The sequence below is a fragment of the Ictalurus furcatus genome, chromosome 9 (genome assembly GCF_023375685.1).
Source record: "Ictalurus furcatus strain D&B chromosome 9, Billie_1.0, whole genome shotgun sequence".
NCBI classification, from domain to species: domain Eukaryota; kingdom Metazoa; phylum Chordata; class Actinopteri; order Siluriformes; family Ictaluridae; genus Ictalurus; species Ictalurus furcatus.
This window is the reverse complement of record NC_071263.1, coordinates 17,096,864-17,117,606: the sequence shown is the minus strand read 5'-3', so window position 1 is coordinate 17,117,606 and position 20,743 is coordinate 17,096,864. Positions and strand designations below refer to the sequence as shown.

At 40.4% G+C, this 20,743-nt stretch overlaps 1 protein-coding gene across 1 annotated transcript in view; it reads right to left on the bottom strand.

Moving 5' to 3' along the window:
- The window catches only part of akap6 (A kinase (PRKA) anchor protein 6), a 98,623-nt gene that overhangs the window by 12,504 nt on the left and 65,376 nt on the right, over positions 1-20,743 (bottom strand). Inside the window, exons 10-11 of the mRNA XM_053632861.1 lie at positions 9,859-10,005; positions 5,152-5,463 (exon numbers count right to left, since the gene is read on the bottom strand). Of these exons, the coding sequence (XP_053488836.1) occupies positions 5,152-5,463; positions 9,859-10,005 (459 nt within the window). The remainder of the gene's footprint in view (positions 1-5,151; positions 5,464-9,858; positions 10,006-20,743) is intronic.

Genomic DNA, 20,743 nt, shown 5'->3' with positions numbered 1-20,743 from the left:
TGTCAGTAAACCGCATGTGGCTCAGTACGTTTTTATGCAGCAACGTTTTTGAAGGTTATAAGTATATCTTTATAAGAATATCCTTGTTAGAGTCATTTTCTTCACTGCCACATTAACATCTTGATGGATTATTCAAAGTATTTATTCAGTACTGGGGTAGTTACTCAAAGAAAGTAATCCATTAAAAACTAATTCCTTTTTTCTTTTTCTTTTTTACTGTAATGGGATTACCTTACTCATTACTTTCTATATAAAATAATTACCCTACTACTACATTAAGTGGTAGGACTATAAATTGAAAACAAAAGGATAGCACCCAATAGTCCAGTCAGTATTTTGTTAAGAAAGAAATAGCCAGCAACAGCAAAAGCAAAAGAAATGTATAGCTCCCTTTGTTCGGAGTAGAATGTAACCAATATTGCAGGAAAATGGGGAACAGAAATCCAGCTTGTGGTAGTTTCACTACCAGCCTGTTGCCTGATCAGAAATTTTAACAGACATGTCAAATTTACACTGGACTACTAGAAGTTACTTCAGGTATCTTACACTTTGTTGGTGCAATCATTTTGAAAATATTTAGAAATATCTGATCTTCTCCACCTTTGTCATTTTAAAATTCTAGCTCGCTAAACATGTCCATGTCTTGGCAAGAAGTGTAGCAGTGCACAGATTATTTAATAGGGCTGGTACTGATCTTATATCTACAGACAGCTAGAACTGGGCGATATATCAATATAATATTCATGATAATCATAATAAATGATTACACAATACACTTTTCTGAGATATTGCTGGTATGGTGATTATTATTATTATTATTATTATTATTATTATTATTATTATTTTACTTTTTAATAATTACAAATTCAATGGTACTGCATGGATGCCATCGATCTGACATCATTTTTTCCTTCTTTGTCTTTTTAGGCATTAAAAGTATCTTCAAACTCAGTTGAACAGTTTTTGTTTATTTTAATACTGTTTTGCAGACACTTTGTTAGCTATATTATAAATCGTGATACGCATCGCGTATCTCTGAAATGTCCTCAAGTATCATGTACATCATATATATATATATATATATATATATATATATATATATATATATATATCTCTCTACGGAATATCATATATATCTACAGAAATATAGTATGATATGCAAGACATGGAATTAAAATTAAATCTATAACTATAACTGTAAAGTGATCATTAGAATTGAAACTGTAACTGACTTACTTCATTACAAGCAGTTAATAACATGTCAACATCATCAACAAATTCTTTGTACTATGTTACCTCAACACTGATGTTAATATATCAGACGTCAGTGTCAAAACAGCTTGATAATTCTCCTATAACATGCATACAACAACACCTGGTAATTAACTGATACACTGCACTTTTAACTTCACCACACTGCACCTTATTCTTCAGGATACCCATAACAAATATCAAATACAAGTTCTTTTTCTGTCTCTGTATGTTAAAATAAAATAAATAAAAGAAAATATTGTGGTGCATTCTGTACAATGGCAATAAGATGGGAAAATTATTGGCTGAGAGTAAGCAACACTGGAGCCACTTTATGTGATTGGTGGTCAGCCAATAAAATGAAGCTTGCAATAACTTAGCACATAAAGCAAGGATATCATGGATAGCTTGTTTAACTCTAGTTTGGCTCTAGCAGTAGCAGTAATTTGCTTATGAAGCAAGTGGATCTGTACTCATTACACAGGACATTCGAATGTGTTACATTAAAGGGCTTAAATATCCTTTTTAAGACATCCGTCTTTAGAATGTCAGACAGTCAATATATAAAGCTGCTGATAAGAAATGACTAATGTTATTAGCGTGAAATGATATGAAATCTGCATTAACTATGCTGAGGACATTACCATAACACAAAGCTTCTATCTTTCACAGTGACACTGATCAGGCGAAATGGGAGATGCTGTGACACTGTGATGAGTACAGTGATCTTTAGTACCACATATTATTAACACAGATTTAATGAGCAAAATGCTTAATCCATAATGCCCCAAGCTGTAATACCATAGTTATCCCTCTCCCAGACAGGAATGTTATACTCAGAGAGGATTAAGGTGCAATGACATTTTAAAATGTCAAAACATCCAGTCAATATCTTGCTTCTATACATATGCTGTAGATATATATATATATATATATATATATATATATATATATATATATATATATATATATATATATATATATATATATATATACACACACACACACACACACACACACACACATATATATCATTAGGACATTTCTTATGCTTTAGGACATGTCTTAGCTACAGACAGGTAACAAATTAAAGGAAAATGAAGACATGGTTTGCCAAGGTTGGAGTGGAAGAACACAAGTGGCTTGCACAGAGCCCTGACCTTAACCCTAGTGAACACCTTTGAGATGAACTGGAACACTGACTGCACCCCAGGCCTCCTCAACCAACATCAGTGCCTGACCTCACCAATGCTCTTGTGGCTGAATGACCAGATCCCCACAGACACACTCCAAAATCTAGTGGAAAGCCTTCCCAGAAGAGTGGAGGGAATCATAACTGAAAAAGAGGACTAAATTTGAATGGGATGCTCAAATGCATATATATAGGTGTGATGGTCAGGTGTCCACAAACCTTTGGCCATATAGTGTATATTCTACAAGTGTACTGAAGTACTGAAGAAATGAACACTGCTCTTCTAAAATTCCCTCAGCTGGTGTTTTGATAATGATGGTGGAGAGGGCCTTTTAACACATCAGTCTAATCCCATAGGTGTTCAACTGGGTTGAAATCATCAGATTTTCCTTTAATTTGTCATGCATCTGTAACTACTTTAGAGTTTGCATGGACATATATAGTAAGAATTCTCTATAAAGACCAAGGACACTTCTATTTTGCTATAGTGTTAAAGACATTTGGGGTTGAGACAGCCAATTCAGCTTTCATTTCCTCGTATTTACATCTACATGTGTTAAACAACTTAGAACATAGCACCTTTGGTTTTCAAGTGATCAAAAATATTGGAACATGTGGCTGATGTTGGTGTTTCTTGCTGGGCAAGTGTGCCCTGTTAAATTGATTGTTTACTGAATTATTTCTCTGAATGTTTGCTCTTGGTTTGAGCCCTAGGTTTCACCTGTGAATACTGCATTTGTTCTTAAAAATGATAAACCAACATGAAGACCAGAGAGCTGTCTATGGGAGAAAATCAAGCCATTTTGAAGCTAAAGAGGGAAAAATCTATCAGAGCCATTGCACAAGCATTGGGCATAGCCAATACATCAATTTGTAATGCCCTGAAAAAGAAAGACCAAGGAGAACAACAGCAGTTTATGATAGAATCATTGAGAGAGTTGTGAAGAAGCATGCATTTCACCTACTGATGAGGAGACTGAAGAGAGAACCCCCCCCCCCCCCCAAAACAAACAACAACTGAAAGAGGCTGCAGTAAAAGCCTGGAAAAGCAACACAAAAGAAAAATGCAACAGTTTGGTGATGTCAGTGGGTCACCAGTTTGATGCAGTTACTGCAAGCAAGGGATATGCAATCAAATATTAAGTGTTATTTACTATAATTTACTTTAAGTCTATCTGTTCCTATAATTATGCTCACCTAAAAATTGGGTGGTCTGCCACCAAAGGTGGCATGTTTTATGCAGATTAACACATCTAGATGTAAATAAGAGGAAATGAAAGCTGAAATTCTGATCTATCGTCTCATATTCATCTTTTGATCGCAAACACAAATTTCCTCAATGTATAGCAACATATTTCCAACATATGTATGTATATATATATATATATATATATATATATATATATATATATATATATATATATATAGCTGCACTTATTGTGAGTGAGCAGTTTCACAAGTACTCCTGCAGTCCTTCATGTCAAACTGTGGTGATCAGAGAGAATGATCACAGACGATGATCAGGGCAGCATAAGACGCGCTGCTTTGAAGAACCTCAGGCCTGAATTAACTTCATTGATTGCGCTGTTTCTGGCCTATTGGCACAATCTAATGGTCAAGTGTTGTCTAGAACTGTAGCTCATTTCTAACATGATGAAAGCCTGTTGCTTTGGCTGGCATGGAAATGGGGGTAAGTATGCTTGTCAGTGCAGCTCTCTTCACCCCCTCTCTCTTTCGTTCTCCCTCTCTCAGTTGAGATGGCTCGGAGAACAGTGGCTCTATTGCAGTGTGGATCTAAGCTCTCCTGCTGCTGCCTTTCAACTTCTCTGCAATCATGCCAACTCTGCCTATTCAACTCATTCACACTGCCAAGCTGAAAGAACAGATATGGCATCATTAAATGCCCTCCTTCCTCCTATTTAATGCCCATTCATCTAGTTTAGTGCAACAGCACGTCTGTAGAAATTGAACTTATCAATATTTCCAGTTCCAGTATTGCCTTTTTTTTTAAAACTCCACTCTCGAAAAAAATCAATGAGCGCCTCCATCGCTGTGCAGCATTTTATCAAAGGCAAAGTCTTCGTTCTGGAGCCACTAGTTCTGCCCCTACTCATTTCACCCGGCATGTGTATATATATATATAAAAGTTTTCTTCTCTTATGTTTGTCACTCAGCAGGGGGAATGTAATCAACTCCACTACCTGTGTTTTGACATGGCTTGATTAATTCCCCCTCGCTGTTCCTCAGCATTTTAACTCAAATAATTATTTCCTATAGATTTTCAGTCAGAGCACTGACGAGTGCTTTTGCCCTGCATTTATTATTGCAGCTCACATGAAACACTCCCGTTTGCAGAACAGGTTATTTGCTTCAACATTGCTGTACTTTACTTCATTTCTAGCATGTACTCTGTGTTATGAGTGCAACCTTGACATGGAGATGTTGAGCAACATCTAGCTAAGACACATGGTACAGAGAGACTGACTGAAAGAGATATCAGTTCTGCTTTGGTGGCACTCAAATACAGTCTGTGCAGCTAGGTAGAGGAGGTCTGTTTGATGAGGTGGAAGGCCTATTTCAGCTTAACAGCAGTCTCCTGTGGAGCCAATGTCTGTAGTAACAGGGCATGACCAGTGCGGTGGCAGTAAAGACCTCCTGATAAGATCTCAGCGGGGTTTCTCTAATCTGTTTCTCTCCACAACTCTTACCTTGAAGCGTTCCAGCTGCTTGACAGCTTGTGGCTCTGCTTGTGGGTCTTGGTCATGGTTTGGTTGTGGGTCGTGTTGTAGGTCTAGCAGTGGGGCTGGGTGGGCATCGTAGGAGGCGTCTGCGTGGCCGTGATGTTGCGTGTCCTCCCGAAGGCTCAGGTTAAAGATAAAGAGCTCAGTGTCTCTGAGCCAGCTCTTCAGCTCCTTGAGCTTGAGCTCCAGCTGAGTGACCATGCTGCTGGTGCCTGGAGAGAGCAGCCCACGGGTACCTAGCTCACCCGTACGCACCTCCACATGCTCTCCTAGGCTCTTCTGCAGACACACATAAACATCAATTCAACTGAATAAAACTGCACAAAGGTACAAAGTTACAAAAAAGTACACAGGGAACATGAAAATCCTGATCCAACTCTAATTTTCTGTGTTGTACATAACTGTTGTTTAGAAAGTGAAAAAAAAACAACAACCCCAAAACATTACCTCATTTTGATCACAGGGATAACTTGTTCCACCTAAACATTTTAACTAGAATCGAATGAATTGCCTTTTCATGAGATAACACTTTAATTAACTCTAATTTACTTGGATCGAATTAAGATATTTAGAAGTAATTTAGAAGAGACTGCAAAGCTATTACCAAAGTGCCATATGCACTGGATAAGAGGGTTCGTTTCAGCAGCGGGTTAAAATTTCATTGCGCAAAGTGACATTTTAGAGAGACATTGAAATGCTTGTTGAATAGCAAACAATCAACCGCAAAAACACACACCAATGATTTTTGAAATGGACTCACTGAACAATTTTCTCCCACTGACAGTGAGAGAGGGATCTGCACCATACCCTGTGTGTGTGTGTGTGTGTGTGTGTGTGCCTGAAAATCCATGTGCCCGTGTGTGCACGTGTGTATTGGGAGTATGTGGCTGTTCTCCCATCTGTCTGACAATCGTACTTTTGTAGACCGAGTGCAGGTTGCAGGTTGAACACTGAGGAGGCGAGCACAAAACACTCCATTATCCAATTAATACACACACAGGCGGTGTAATTGTCCTTTCTTTGTGTGTGCTGTGTGTAAGAAAGCTGTAATGGAAACAAATGTGATTATGACTCAGCATTGAAGTGGCTATTTCAGCATGCAGCATCAATTAAGCTCTCAGTCCTGGCCCGGTCCCCCTGAGCCCCCACCCTGCTTGCCGCTTTATTAACACATCTGTGTTTCTCTCGTCCCCGTGCATCGTTAGTGCCGAGACAATGGACGTCAACAGAACAAGCTGTTTTAGAGGCTGTGTGAGAATGGGCTCTTTCACACCAAACTAAATCTAAGGTGTTATAGAGGTTATTTTCCTCCACAAGCAGACTTAAAGTTTAGTCTCAGCTGGAATCTGCTCTCCTAAGAGCCAGCAATGTGGCCCAAACAGAAATATGTCCCGAATCAGTGTTGGTTCAGTGTAAGCCCACTTTCATCTGGACCACTGTGAAATGATGGTGATCACAACACAGTCACCACCTTGATTAGGCCATATCTCAGAAATAACACATGTGTATTAATTGGAAGATAGAGTGCTCTGTGCTTGCCAATGCATTCTCTGTGTTCAACTTGCAACCTGCAACCAGCCGCGAAATATATGATTGTATTACTTACATTTGAGCCATTTCTAGCCCAAAATTGGAAATGGAAAACAAGCATTATTGCAGATTCTACAGCTAGGCTGCTCTTGGCTCTCAATTCACTAGACTCACACGTCAACAATTGAAAATGGAAAGTCAAAATGCCATTATAACAACTACAGTCTTTTAAATGCACCAGGATTCAACAAAATGAACGTAAACTCCAATTCACTAACTGTATCCTCTTCACTGTGCTCCTTGAGGTCTATTTCTCAATAGTTATCTGTGGAACACAATATTTTCAAACACTTTTCCATATTTGTAGATTAACAGCTTGCTATTTTCCCATTCTCATCCTATATCCAATATTGTTTTTAACATACCCTCATTGACTTGTCCTTGCCATCTGCCCTTTTGGGGGAATCCCTGCCACCCTGCCACCCGTTCTATTACTGTACTAGCTCAAATGAAGTTTGCTTGTTCGATGACCCCTCAGAGAGGTAAGGGATCAATTGATACATAAATACAGACTTCAGAGGCAGAATTTGCCCAACAGTCAATGCGAAGTGATGCAATTTCAAAACTTGTTCATACATGTAACCCAGAGCTAAAAATTACTTATTAATATTAGTATTAATAATTTAATAAATAACATTTAAAATCTTATGTTCAAAACAGGCTTTATCTAGCAAACTACTTTCTTGCAATATTACACACTTGCAAGAGCATCTTTAAAGACATTACTGAAACAGGACACTTGAGTGTGTTGTCACAAGCAGTATGGGCGACATGTAAATATGGTCAATACACCCGTCACTGCCATAAATGACTGCTGGGAAACCTTGGGTCCTGGCATTCATGTGGATGTTACTTTGACACGTACCACCTACCTAAACATTGTTGCAGACCAAGCACACCCCTTCATGGCAACGGTATTCACTAATGTCAGTGGCCTCTTTCAGCAGGATAATGCGTCCTGCCACACTGCAAAAATTGTTCAAGAACGGTTTGAGGAACATGACAAAGTGTTCAAGGCGTTGACTTGGCCTCCACATTCCCCAGACATCAATCCGATCGAGCCTCCATGGGATGTACTGGACAAACAAGTCAGATCCATGGAGGCCCACCTCATAACTTACAGAATTTAAAGGATCTGCTGCTATCGTCTTGGTGCCAGATCCCACAGCACACCTTCAGAGGGTCTTGTACAGTCTATGGTTCAGAGCTGTTTTGGTGGCACAAGGGAGACCTACATAATATTAGGCTGATCGGTGTACGTCTAATCATGTCCAAACAATTGTATCACACCGTGTGTCATCTTCTTGAGTATATATTGTACAGATAGTGTAGAAAATAGTTTTAATACTGTTTTATCGTGTACCACATAAGTACATTATCCTGTTTTGTGTGTCCTTGTACATCTCTTTTGAACACTACTGTTGGCATATGTGTCCTACCAAACGTGTATCTAATAATGTCTAATATGTTGCACAGTTAAGACGACTAATAGCAAGAATTTCACTATGGAGAAATTGTACTCTGTATCATTTTTTTGTATGTGACAGATGAAGCTTGTACTTGAAAGTACTTTATGTGTCTAAATGTAAACATATCTCACATCATCTGGGAGATGAGTCCATAATAGAAATGTAATAAGTAAATAATAAGTGAAAGGCGAGATGAGAAGGACTACAAAGTAATAGGCAATCATTTCGACTGTGATCTGATGTGTGTATTCCTGTTCAGGAGATAATTCAGGCAAGGCTATTTCGCTGAGAGGTCAAAAAAGAGCCCTAATATTCAGTGAGCAACAGAAATATCTCAGTTATTCATCACCTCTCTTTCTGTCTCTTTTTCTCTCCTTATCTGAATATTGATAATCGACAAACTCGCTAGTGTTTTCAGCGTATGACAAATGTGGTGAAATCCATGCCCTTGGAGGGTCAAGCAGTGAAAAACAGGAATTTATTGCCACTTTATTTTGTTCTGGAGCAATATGCAATCATCAATTCTTCATAAGCAGCATACTTCGGAGAATGGTCTGTCTTCATAAATGCGACAGAGGACATCAATTTCATTTAATTCACAATTTGTGTCAGCACAGCAGATGCCAATGGCTGACTTGATAGGCTTGTTTAATATGCAATTGAGACAGCGTAATGCACAGCGCAGGGATCAGGAATGCTCAAATTGAACTCTCCGCACCACCGCCGTCTCATTCCTGCTGCTAACACACGCTCGACACTGTCCAAATGATCACACACCCACAGCTCGTTTCAAAGTTTGGATGCAGCCATTTTGCATAACTGTCAGTGATTATTCTTTTACATATGGCTTTAATTAACACTAACTGCTGCAGCTATAGTTCAGCTTCCGGATAACGACGGTGTCGCTAATCTGACTAAGAGTTACTGTGATACAAATCAATCCTGGACCAAAATAACCACAAAGACACAACTACACACACACACACACACACATTTGTTGTACTATCCTTGTGAGGACCTTCCATTTACATAACCATTAATTAACGTCATACCTACACCTAAATTCAACCACAATTCTAACATCAGTAACCAAAAGTGAACTGTTTTGACTCTTTTGGTAGTTAAATAAAATCTGCATTTTTTTTGGTTTTCCCCATGAGGACCAGCTAAATGTCCCCACAAAACTATCAGATATTCCTATACTTCAATATACACTTCAGCAACAAATTGTGCATGTAACCACAGAGCAGTAAAAAACTGTAAGACTGGACATAAACATCATCAGGCGATAAAGGTAACACACATAAGCATTTGCGCTTTTTCATGGAGTGGACTAATTACAGATTAATGCAAAATCTAAAACACATAAATACACACTGACACAAGTATAAAATGTATCTAGGCCAATGAAATCTTCATGTGCAGATTTGGCTTGAGAAATGAGATGAATAAATAAATCCACTAACAGCTGTTAGTGTAACATTTATCTTCAGCTCCTCCTCTAAACAGCTGAGTCATGGCTTTCCCCTTTTGGTCATTTCTGAATGTGAATAGCAGGCTAAATCTACAGTATGAGGCAGAGGGCTGAGAACAGATTGATTGTATAAGGCCTCACCTCTAGCTGATCCCACTTGACCCTGAGAGCAGTCATGCGTTCCTCAAAGTCATCAGGCAGCTCAATGCTACTCCTTTTCAGACTCTCGGCCCAACCCAGGAGCTGTGTTTTCTTTGGGAGCCACATGGCCATCTCTACACGGTTCCCCTGCAGACACACACACACACACACACAAATAACATTACTACTCATGTCATCAGCTACACATAATAAAAAGACGACACTGTCATCCTGAAAAGTTAAAAAGTCACACAAGAAACCATGGCTTTTTTATTTTCTAACCAGGACAGACTTTATCCTCTGAATCAAATGAATGTTTAACTTTGAGGACATCAGAACATATTTGAGCCTATGAGAGGATGGACACTAATGCCCATGAAAAGTAGTCATTTGCAGAGTTGATATGATTTTAAGCAATGACATTTTCAGTTAAAGAGCTGACAAGCATACTGTAAAGGGAGAAACTGACGCTGTTCAATTTTGCACCTTTTTTTTGCCTAATTTCTCTACCTCTTCCCTATTTCATTTTCTGCACCAATAGCTACTTGATTCCTGTTGTCATTTATCATTACGGCAAGAGGCGCATTTAAATATTTAAATGCGCTCTGTTTTCTTCTCTCTTCTCGCTGTCATCGGGCCAAGATTCATTTTTCATTGTCGCTGTTTTGATGGAGACCCTATCACACATCCTTTTAAGCCATCCATCCTTTTCAGGTTTTAATAGCGGATAGCAGCCACCAAAGCAAAAAAAAAAAGAAAAAGAAGAAGAAGAAAAAAAAAAAGCTGCTCCTTTTAAAATTAAACGGGATTACCCAAGTTTTTTTTTTAGTTGACAGCAAATGTTGATTTTAATAGTTTTCCTTTTCATTATAAAAATGTCACGTAATTTACAGAGACAGCAGTAAAGGATGAGATGAAGAGATAAGGAGGTGGGTTAGAATGCAGTAGACGACACGATGGGCGTGCTTCTTAGCTCAGAGCTGCACATGAAGGAATTAAGAAAAGAAATTACCACTAACTCCGCCCCCAATTTAAACCTTCATCCTCCGTAGCTTGAGATGAATACATTAGTAAAACCATGTTTGGTTGACTTTACAAACAAAACTGTGAGCTTAGCACAGCTATAGCACGCCATGCTGTGAGAAAACGACTGTGAAAGAAGTTTGCATTGAAATTACACCACAGATTTGGAGTTAGAACTCAACCTTTGTGCACCTAAACACCAAGAAATTTCTTTTCTTTGGGATGAGAAACTGTACAGTCAAATACATAGCACTTTTGAAATAAAGAGGTCATCAACTAATACAAATAAGCGGTATGTGAGTGACGAAATGGCAGCCATTTCCCTTAACAAATTCAATAAATCAGTAAGCATAGATAGTCTTTTAAATAGATGAAATATCAACAAGCGATAATAATATTAATTCACTTGGCGTATTAACATAAAAGACTGGAAATGTCAGCAAAAATGCAGTCACACATGAGCTCATTTAATGCATTTTTGTAGATCCATCTCACCCTGTTAAATTAAAGTTTGTTCACTCTCTGTAACATGTTGAGACAACAAAAGTAAGACTCCATGAGCTGAGTCGGATGTGTGGTGTATTTAAATCACTTTATGCTAACGCTAACATGTCGGGGGGGGGGGGGGGGGGGGTTTAGACGGAGGCAAAAAACAGACTTCACGTCACCGCGCTCAGTGCTCAGCCATTTAAACCACACAGCATACTACACTGGCTTTAATTCAAATAGTGAGCAGTTCTGTTCTTGTTTTTGCCCTGAAAATGAATCTATGGAGAGGAAAAAAGTAATTTAGGACCCCTCTGATGATGCGCTGAATCTCCTATATTAAACGTTTAGCATAAAGAAAAGGAAAAGCACTTCAGAACAGCATGTGAGAAACTAGACAGGGAGATGATGAGCTACAAATCGACTCTGAGGTACATAATGTGGAATTTGATATGCTTTCATGATAGAGATCTGCCCAAAAGAAACTGGGAAAACTGATAATTACTTAATCAGTTTGGGCCTTTTTCATATCATTCCAGCACCCTTGATGTCGGCTGTAGACTGGGAAGGAAAGGGAGACAGGGAGATGGAGGGAGGGAGAGAGGGAGGGAGAGGAGGAGAGACGGCACAGAGAGGGTTTTGGGGGAGAAGAGGGATGGAAGTGGGATGAAGGCCTCTCAATGATGTGTGAGACTCACAGCTTTGAAAGACCAGGAAGTAAAAAAAAAAAAAGCAAAAAAAAAGCTACATATTCACTTTAAAAGACGTGGCACGGCCATTTGGAAGTGATTCCTAAACTGTTTATGTAAAATGGCCACTGCCATGCTTCTGTGCTTGGTTGTTGTTCTATTTTTCCAGTGAAAAATCGCTTTGCTCAGAAAAAGAAGGGGAAAAAAAACTGCAGAACTGGCCTGGAACAAAAGGCTGTGCAACAGTGTTAATTGTCACCATGGTGACCAGAAGAATAAGCCATTTTACAACTGGTATAGAAGGCGCACATTGAGGCTTGAGTCAAACACTTTCTCTTCTATTTTTTCATCCCTCTCTCGCCTCTGTCTTTAAGAACAAGGTGGCCAGTCACTGAGAGGTCAGCCCGAGGCCCAGGAGAATTTCCACCAGCTTTTCCAGACCTAGTCGAGAATGAGCTTTCAACAAAGACAAAATCAACTTTAGATTGTAAAAAAAAAAAAAACCCAAAAAACACATTCAGTGGCAACAAACTGCATAAACAATGACATCTTTCAGGAAACAAGGATTGTTTGTGCAAAGAGTGGGAGGTTATAGGCCAATACACTGAACACAGTGCTACAAGGAACCCTGGGAACTCACCTCCTCTCTGTCAGAACATTAAACGGTCAGAAAAAATCCCAAAAAACAATACGGAGGATGCAGGAATCTGAGACATCCTATTTAAAGCGGATGCTTTACTCAGACTTCCAAAAAGATATCCAATCAGCTTAGTGATGGGTTAAAACACACAGAGGGAGGACAACAGCCAGCCTTTTAACATGGGATAATTTATTGATAGGAAATAAAAGAGAAAACACTATACATTTGCATTGGCTCCTTTGATCTGTGATTAAGGGCGTTTTGCTTTATTTAAAGAACTTTATGACTGAATTTGGTTGGACTCCCTGCTGCTCAAAGTCACAATGTATACATGTGATGATATATATTGTTGATGTCATGCTTATTGTTTTTTTTTGAATGTATTTATTATGTATTTTTTTATGTTTCCCGTTCTGTCTTTGCACAAGGCTTGGTGCTGACCCCCATAGGAAGCCCATGCCTAATGCTATTGAGTAGTGAACAAAGACGCTTTTTATCCTGGGTCCGAGGCCTGGAGCTCAGCTGTGGGTTCGGGGAGGAGGGACTGGGCTGGAGAGAGTCTTAGCAGCCGGCCCTCCGTTGCCCCCTCTCCGCTGTGAGCGTGGCACTTTTCTTCAGCAGACAAACACAGGAAACAATGCAATCAGCCAAGAGCACAGTGTTTTAAGAGGCAGAGAAGCCTCGGCCTGGGCCCTGCTCCACACTCCTCTAAAGCCTGAATAATGATGCCAGGCTGGAGTATTTGGCCTGCTGCTGTTGCTCACTAAGCACCAGAGTCCATAAGAATGGTGCAACTTTGGATATTCTTCACTGCTGATGAGGACAGATATTCAAGCTTTCAAGTCATTTTCATTGCAAATAAAATGCACGCCTGGCATGAGAGTATATATTTGGCACCTTTGTACAGACTGGAAAAATGACCTGTTTGAACAAATTACATTTGGGATTTCGAATCACTTTGCTTTCTTCTCGCTTATTCCAACTGCATTAACTGCAAATCATATTACGTAGGCCATGCATTGTTAATTGAGTCCATATTGCATTATCCCTCATATAAATCAAATGACAAATATTAAAATGAAGAGCAAATTCACTAATAGGGATTCATGAAACGATCTTTTTTTAAGTATCCTTCATTAATAATTGAATTCTAATTATGTCTATAGTACAGAGTGGTTGAGGAGGTCTTTTCTGTCATAGCACATTTTTCTGCAGTACTGCCCTGTCTGTGTTTGACTGATGGGAGAATAATGGAGATAAATCTGAGTTTTGTGTGTGAGAGAGAAGGTACAAACATGAGGGGGGAGAAAAAGACCAAACAAGTGAAAAAAAAAGAGAAAAATACCAAAAATCAACAAACAACTAATAAACCAAAGAGTACACCGTGTACTGGAGTGAAGAGACGGTCAATCAGAGACATTCACTCTTCATAAACCTTCACCTTTTCCTCATCTTTGCCAGTTTGTTGTTTTTATCTTATCACATTCCTATAGCTGTTTTTCTAACCCTCAGCTGAAACACACTGTGAGCCTCTACAGCGAGAGAAGCTGGAAAGAGAAGATGAAAAAGTACGAGTTGGAAAATGCAGATAGCACCTGACAGACTCACTGCTGCTGTGGCTAAGCAGGAACCTGCATTGGGTCTGGACTCAGGGAACGATGCAACCTAAATGCTAGACAACCTTTATTCTAATGAAGTGGGTGTCAAGGTCAATGTAAAATGCGCCGTGATGAATGGCGCAGAGCTGGCTACGGCGAGTCTGCCCTGCACCACAGCTCTTTCACTTTAATTGTGGAGCTGAAATGTGTGGAGAGTGTCTCTCTGTTTAAAACAGCTCGAAGAGATGCAGCAAGGGGGAACAGGGGGAGACAGGAGGATGTGTGTGTATGTGTGTGTGTGTGGGGGGGGGGGGTATGCTCTGGTATCTAAGCATTCTTTGCAGATCTTTAATATCACTATGTCTAAAAAAAAACCTTATGGTTATCCATAATCTGCTATCCATCCAGGTCAAACTCCCAACAGTCTGTAATTTGCCATGTGCCATAACAGCTAATAACCATACAGATCATTTATATATATATATATATATATATATATATATATATATATATATATATATATATATACACACACACACACACACACACACACACTGCTTTCCATTATTTTTCCAAAACAGAATACAAAATAGTGATGCAGTAGTGTATACCTAGCATATATAACTCACACAACAGTCCCAGATATGCGAGCTGGATGTCAGTGAAAAGCGCAGTTAGTAAATAGTAAAAGAATCCGTTCTTTTGTTTCACAGCATTTCTCAGAGGATTTCTGACAGCAGGGAGCGCAGAATGCGACGGGCAGATCACGAGATGTGATGATGGTGGGAGCACACTCGTTTAATGCTATATCTCTGCGATCCTCTGGGGACTGAGCAACTGTTTCTCCAGACTCACTTGAAACAGCAGGTGAGACAGTAATTCCTTTGGGCTTTCCACAACAGCAGAGCAAGGGAACATCACACACACACACACACACACACACACCAGCATACACAGAAGTGCCGATGTTTATTGTGCTCTTAGATTTATTTTTCTGAGAAACATCTAATCAAAGTATTTAACTACAATGATCTAATATTCAACCCACTGAAACATTGGAAATTCTGTAATGTCAGGAATTATAATGTTTGCGCTTAAATGCCTACTCAGCGTAAAACCACATACAAGCCGATTACAGGCATTGTTTACAGGGCAGGAGTAGATGTTTCTGATTTAAAGAGAAGCCTTTTCTTCTCCAAAGAGCAGTAGAGCCAAGTCAGCTCACCTAGCAAACTTACACATGTAGATTTTGTGTACTGTCAAAAAAAGATACTGTACAGGTGGAAACAATGGGAATAGGAAAGTAGTAAGAGGTACTCTGGAAGATACAAAATTGCTATTAAGTCCACTTATGTACCTCAAATGATCATTATTGGTACACTAGATTTACTTTCCTAAAAGCTACTAAAGGTACTCAAGACATTCACCCCACTGATAAGAGTTGCCCTAAAAGGCCAGTGTGTATGCATTAAATAGACATACCTATACATACATACATACATACATTCACCAGCCACTTTAATAGGAACGCCTGTACCGCTGCTTATTCATGCAGTTATCCAATCAGCCAATCATGTAGCCACAGTGCAGTGCATAAAATCATGCACATACAAGTCACTGAAGCCACAGCAGGTAAAAGTTTTCCAATCTTCAGCTGTCCAGTTTTGGTGAGTCTGTGCACATTTCCTGTTCTTGGCTGACAGTGGAACCCGATGTGGTCTTCTGCTGTTGCTGCTGTTGTAGCCCATCTGTTTCATAGTTTGACATATTATGCATTTTGAGATGCTTTTCTGCTCAGCTCAGTTGTAAAGAGTGGTTACTTGAGTTACTGTAGTCTTCCCGTTAGCCTAAAACAGTTTGGCCATTCTAGCCACTCACGGGATGTTTTTTGTGATATTTTCTCAGTATTCTGTGTATGTGAAAGTTACTGAAATATTCAAACCAGCCTGTCTGATAACAACAACTATGCCATTGTTAAAGTCACTGAAGCTCTTGACCTGCATTTGCATGATTTTACTCATCACATGCTGTCACATGACCGACTGATTAGATATGCATATGAATATTCAGGTGTATAGGTGTTCCTAATAAAGTGTGTGTTTAAAGGCGCACATGTTGCGCAGTGTGTGTGCCTGTGAGCCGGTGTGTCTTTGTTCTCACAGTCTTCACTGGGAGAGAAAAGAGAAGAAAAAAAAACGGCAATGAGAGAGGACACAAAGTGGAAATTGGGTGAGATTTTTCTCTCTCCCTCTTTTCTGGAGAGCTGTCCGTTGCTGTGGAGGTCTGTCCAACATCCTGGAACAAAGCCAGTAAAACAACAGGAGAGGAAGACAACAACACAGCGCTCAGTCTGCCATTCGCTACAGCTTCAGCCGCACAAAGCCAGCATTACATCACTGCACTAAAATGCCTTTATGACATCTATCGAACTGAAAATTCAGCTGGACTCACAGAAACTGAAAAAAAAATAAAAAAAATAAAAATAGCTGCAGTGCAGGACTGTATGTTCGGTTTCATCCCCTATCTATATCTCTCTATCAGCTCATCATTCTCTCTCTCTCTCGCTCTCTCTCTGTGCATCGTTCCTCCCTTTCTTACTCTCTCTCCTTCACTGCCTCAAAGCCATGGGAGTATTTGCTCACAATTAGAGCACCACCCCCCTCCCGCCCCTCGCTGCTTTCAACTCATATGAGTAAACTTTCCCAAAGCCCCATAGTGCTTTCTTCAAGGCAAACATGCTAATACCACGGCCCTACTGCCTAGCTACTGGGAAATGCACTTTTAAAAAGACAGACAGCAAGAAAGTAAAAAGAGAGCAGATGGGACTGGGGTGGAGAGAGACCTGGAGTCAATTCCAGTATTACTGGCAACCTTCTAAAAATAATGTCAAACATTAATATATAAAAATGTGAACAGCACATGCAATGAGTAATACTTTACATTTAAATACTGTATTTGTTAGTGCTGCATAGGTTTAATAAAATACTATATTTTTTTCTCAATGTAAAATTTATTAATTTTTTTAGGTAGAGCATTTGTTTTTCTTTTTTGGAATTTTTTTTTTTTTTTTTATTGTATGAAGCCTCCTCTAGAGAGAATATTAGCCCCAAGTTGTTCCTGTAATGTGTAACACTGATAGAAGAATTGTAGAACGCATCTCCATGCAAAAATTTCAAGCTCCAACTCAATGGTTTCTCCCCGTGGTGATGGACGACAATGCGAGAGTTTGAAGAGTTACAAGATTTCATTTTGTTGATATGTTTTTGAGTTCTTATGTTAAATTATGTGTAGTGTTTACGTCCACATTATTTTTCCCATTCTCTTGAAGGATGGCAATAATTCTGCAGGTAACTCTAGAGGAACATAGAGAGAGGGCGAAAAAGAGAGAGAGAGAGATAGAGAGGGAGAGAGAGAGGGCGAGAGAGAGGGCGAGAGCGAGAGAGAGAGAGAGGGCGACAGAGGGCAAGAGCAAGAGAGAGAGGGCGAGAGAGAGAGGGCGAGAGAGAGGGCGAGAGAGAGCGAGAGAGAGAGGATGAGAGAGAGAAAGAGAGGGAGAGAGAGGGTGAGAGCGAGAGAGAGAGAGAGAGAGAGAGAGAGAGAGAAGGGGCGAGAGCGAGAGATAGAGAGGGAGAGAGAGAGGGCGAGAGCGAGCGAGAGAGAAAGAGGGAGAGAAGGTGAGAGCGAGAGATAGAGAGAGAGAGAGAGAGAGAGAGGGAGAGAGAGAGGGAGAGAGAGAGGGCGAGAGCGAGCAAGAGAGAGAGGGAGAGAGAAAGGGCGAGAGAGACAGTGAGAGAGAGAGAGAGAGCAAGAGAGAGAGGGCGAGAGAGAGAGAGAGAGAGGGCAAGAGCGAGAGAGAGAGAGAGGGCGAGAGACAGCCACAGACAGGTAAAGAAGCTTTCGGCTGAGCATATAATCCTGTATAGTAGAAGGAAGAACTATTAGAGCTTGACATAACACGCACAGCATTTCCTGAGGTGTACAGCTAGGTTTATAGTAGCGGCTCAGAGGTTTCGGTGATCAGAAGTTTGCAAGTTCAAATCCCATGATCACCAGGGAATCACGTTGAGCACTTGAATACATCCATCCATCCATTTTCCATACCGTTTATCCTACACAGGGTCACAACGAGCCTGGAGCCTATCCCAGGGAACTCTGGGCACAAGGTGGGGGACATCCTGGATGGAGTGCCAACCCACTGCAGGGCACAATCACACACTACAGACAAGTTGGAAATGCCAATCAGCCTACAGCGCATGTTTTTGGGCTGGGGAAGGAAACTGGAGTACCTGTAGAAAACCCCGGAAGCACAGGGAGAACATGCAAACTCCATGCACACAGGGTTGAGTTGGGATTCGAACCCCCAACCCCGTAGGTGTGAAGAAAACCACCAAGCCACCGTGCTGTGCCTTTCAGTGCTGCTTCGTATTGAATACCTTCATATCCCCCTTTCTTTATAACAGTGCTACTGTATCTGTGCAAATGACTGTTGGAATGATACATATCTCTGTGGTATAGAAATCAGCAGGGCACAGCATCAGCTGCTAATGAGACAAGAAAGGGGAGGGCGACATTTTGATAACTAACCTCCGAACTTATACAGAACTTTCGATTGAACCCGATCACTCTGACTTGATCTTTTACTCTTGTTCGCTCTTATCATATTAGTGTGTAAATGTGCATATTGTATAACGGGCTCCATCAGAAGTGCTGACAACAATCTATCCATCTATCTGTTTCCACATTACCTATCACCAGGGTCTGCGTTCTTGTGCACATACCTAGAGCAACAGGATGTTTCGTTCAGAGAATTCATGTTAAAAGCACTTGTGTGTGTGTGTGTGTGTGTGTGTGTGTGTGTGTGTGTGTGTGTGTGTGTGGGTACTGTACTGAATGTGTCTAACGTCCTTACCAATAAATGCTCCTGTCCCAGGCTCAGGATGAAAGTGTGCCATCTAGTGGATAAAATAGAACAGTGCGCCCTTTTGTGGTTTTCTTCAAGCATGTTGGCTGACAGCTCAGAGACAGGCCAATAAGGGGGAAAAAACACTCTCTCATCTCCTTTCAGCTAGAGCAGGTCTTTGGAAAACAAACTCAAAAACAGATATTTGACCAGCTGGCTGTCTTCAAGCCTGCCAGCACTCGGATGCACACTGGCACGCACTCTCTCTCTCTCTCTCTCTCTCTCTCTCTCTTTCTCTCTCTCTCTCGCTCTCTCTGCCTCTCCATTTGTTTTTTTTTTTACTTTGCACTTGTTTTTTTTTTTACATTGCTCAACAGAAGCCAAGCACAATAACCAGTACAACTTCCAACAAAAACCCAACATTATTATGTGCAAAGACTTCCTTCTGTCCAGCTTGCTAACAGCTATGCCGCTACCATCTTCGCCCCCTGTGGAGTTCAATGCAGCTGTCCAGAGATACAGAGATTTAGATCATACCCTATACCCTCCGCTTGCTTAGATTGTGCCTTTCAAGTGTTGTTATGGCAACACCTTAGGTTAACCCTAACTTAAGGGGAGTGAATGAAGCTTCGGTAGGATCTGTGTGTGTCTGTATCTCCAAATATTAACGTCTGGGTCTGGAAGGATCTGAGCTTTTCAGCTCATGCCTTAAGAGCTGTGCATGCTTTAGCTACATTAGCCAGCCCTACTGAGCGCATCCGGGTTAAGTGAAAGCTATGCTTGTGGCGTTAGTTAGAATTGTGTCCTCTTCACACGTACATTATGATGTAGGAATTTAACAAGTCATAGTAAAGAGAGGTGAAATCACAGGACGATTGACGGCCTGACAATTCCTGGTGCAATTTCTAGGAAAAGTGAAGAAAGCAAACAGGAGGAATATGTGGATATGAAACAGCTGTTTTGTCATTTTTTCTGTAAATGAACGACATAGTACAGGAATCACGAACACGGAGACTTGAGGAAGAAGAGGCATAAATAGAGAGAAAGTGAGAACTACGAGACAGTACTGCTCAGGACATGGAGGTGATCAGACACATGCAGACATTGGCACACAAACACTTTAATGCAAATTAATATCTAATACAGGTTTACAAAATTCCAATATGGGTCTATCTATGAGATATGAGTGTGTGTGTGTGTGTGTGTGTGTGTAGCTAGGAGTGTGCAAATGTGATCAGAGACTTGAGAGTGTTACAGTGGGGAGCCCTGCATTAGTACAGTAATTAACCAAAACACCACGGAAGGAACCACAGGAATCCATCAACACTGCAGAAACTTTCCCTATCCCTAGTCTCCCCACTGACACTCCATATGAGCACTGCACCCTGCTAAACACACACACACACGCACACACACACATGCACACACACACACACACACATACTAAACTTAGACATAACACAACACAGCAACATCCCACAATGCATACACACACAGACACACACACACGCACCAAAGAGCCCAGACTAAACCTGTTGCATCCCTCAAC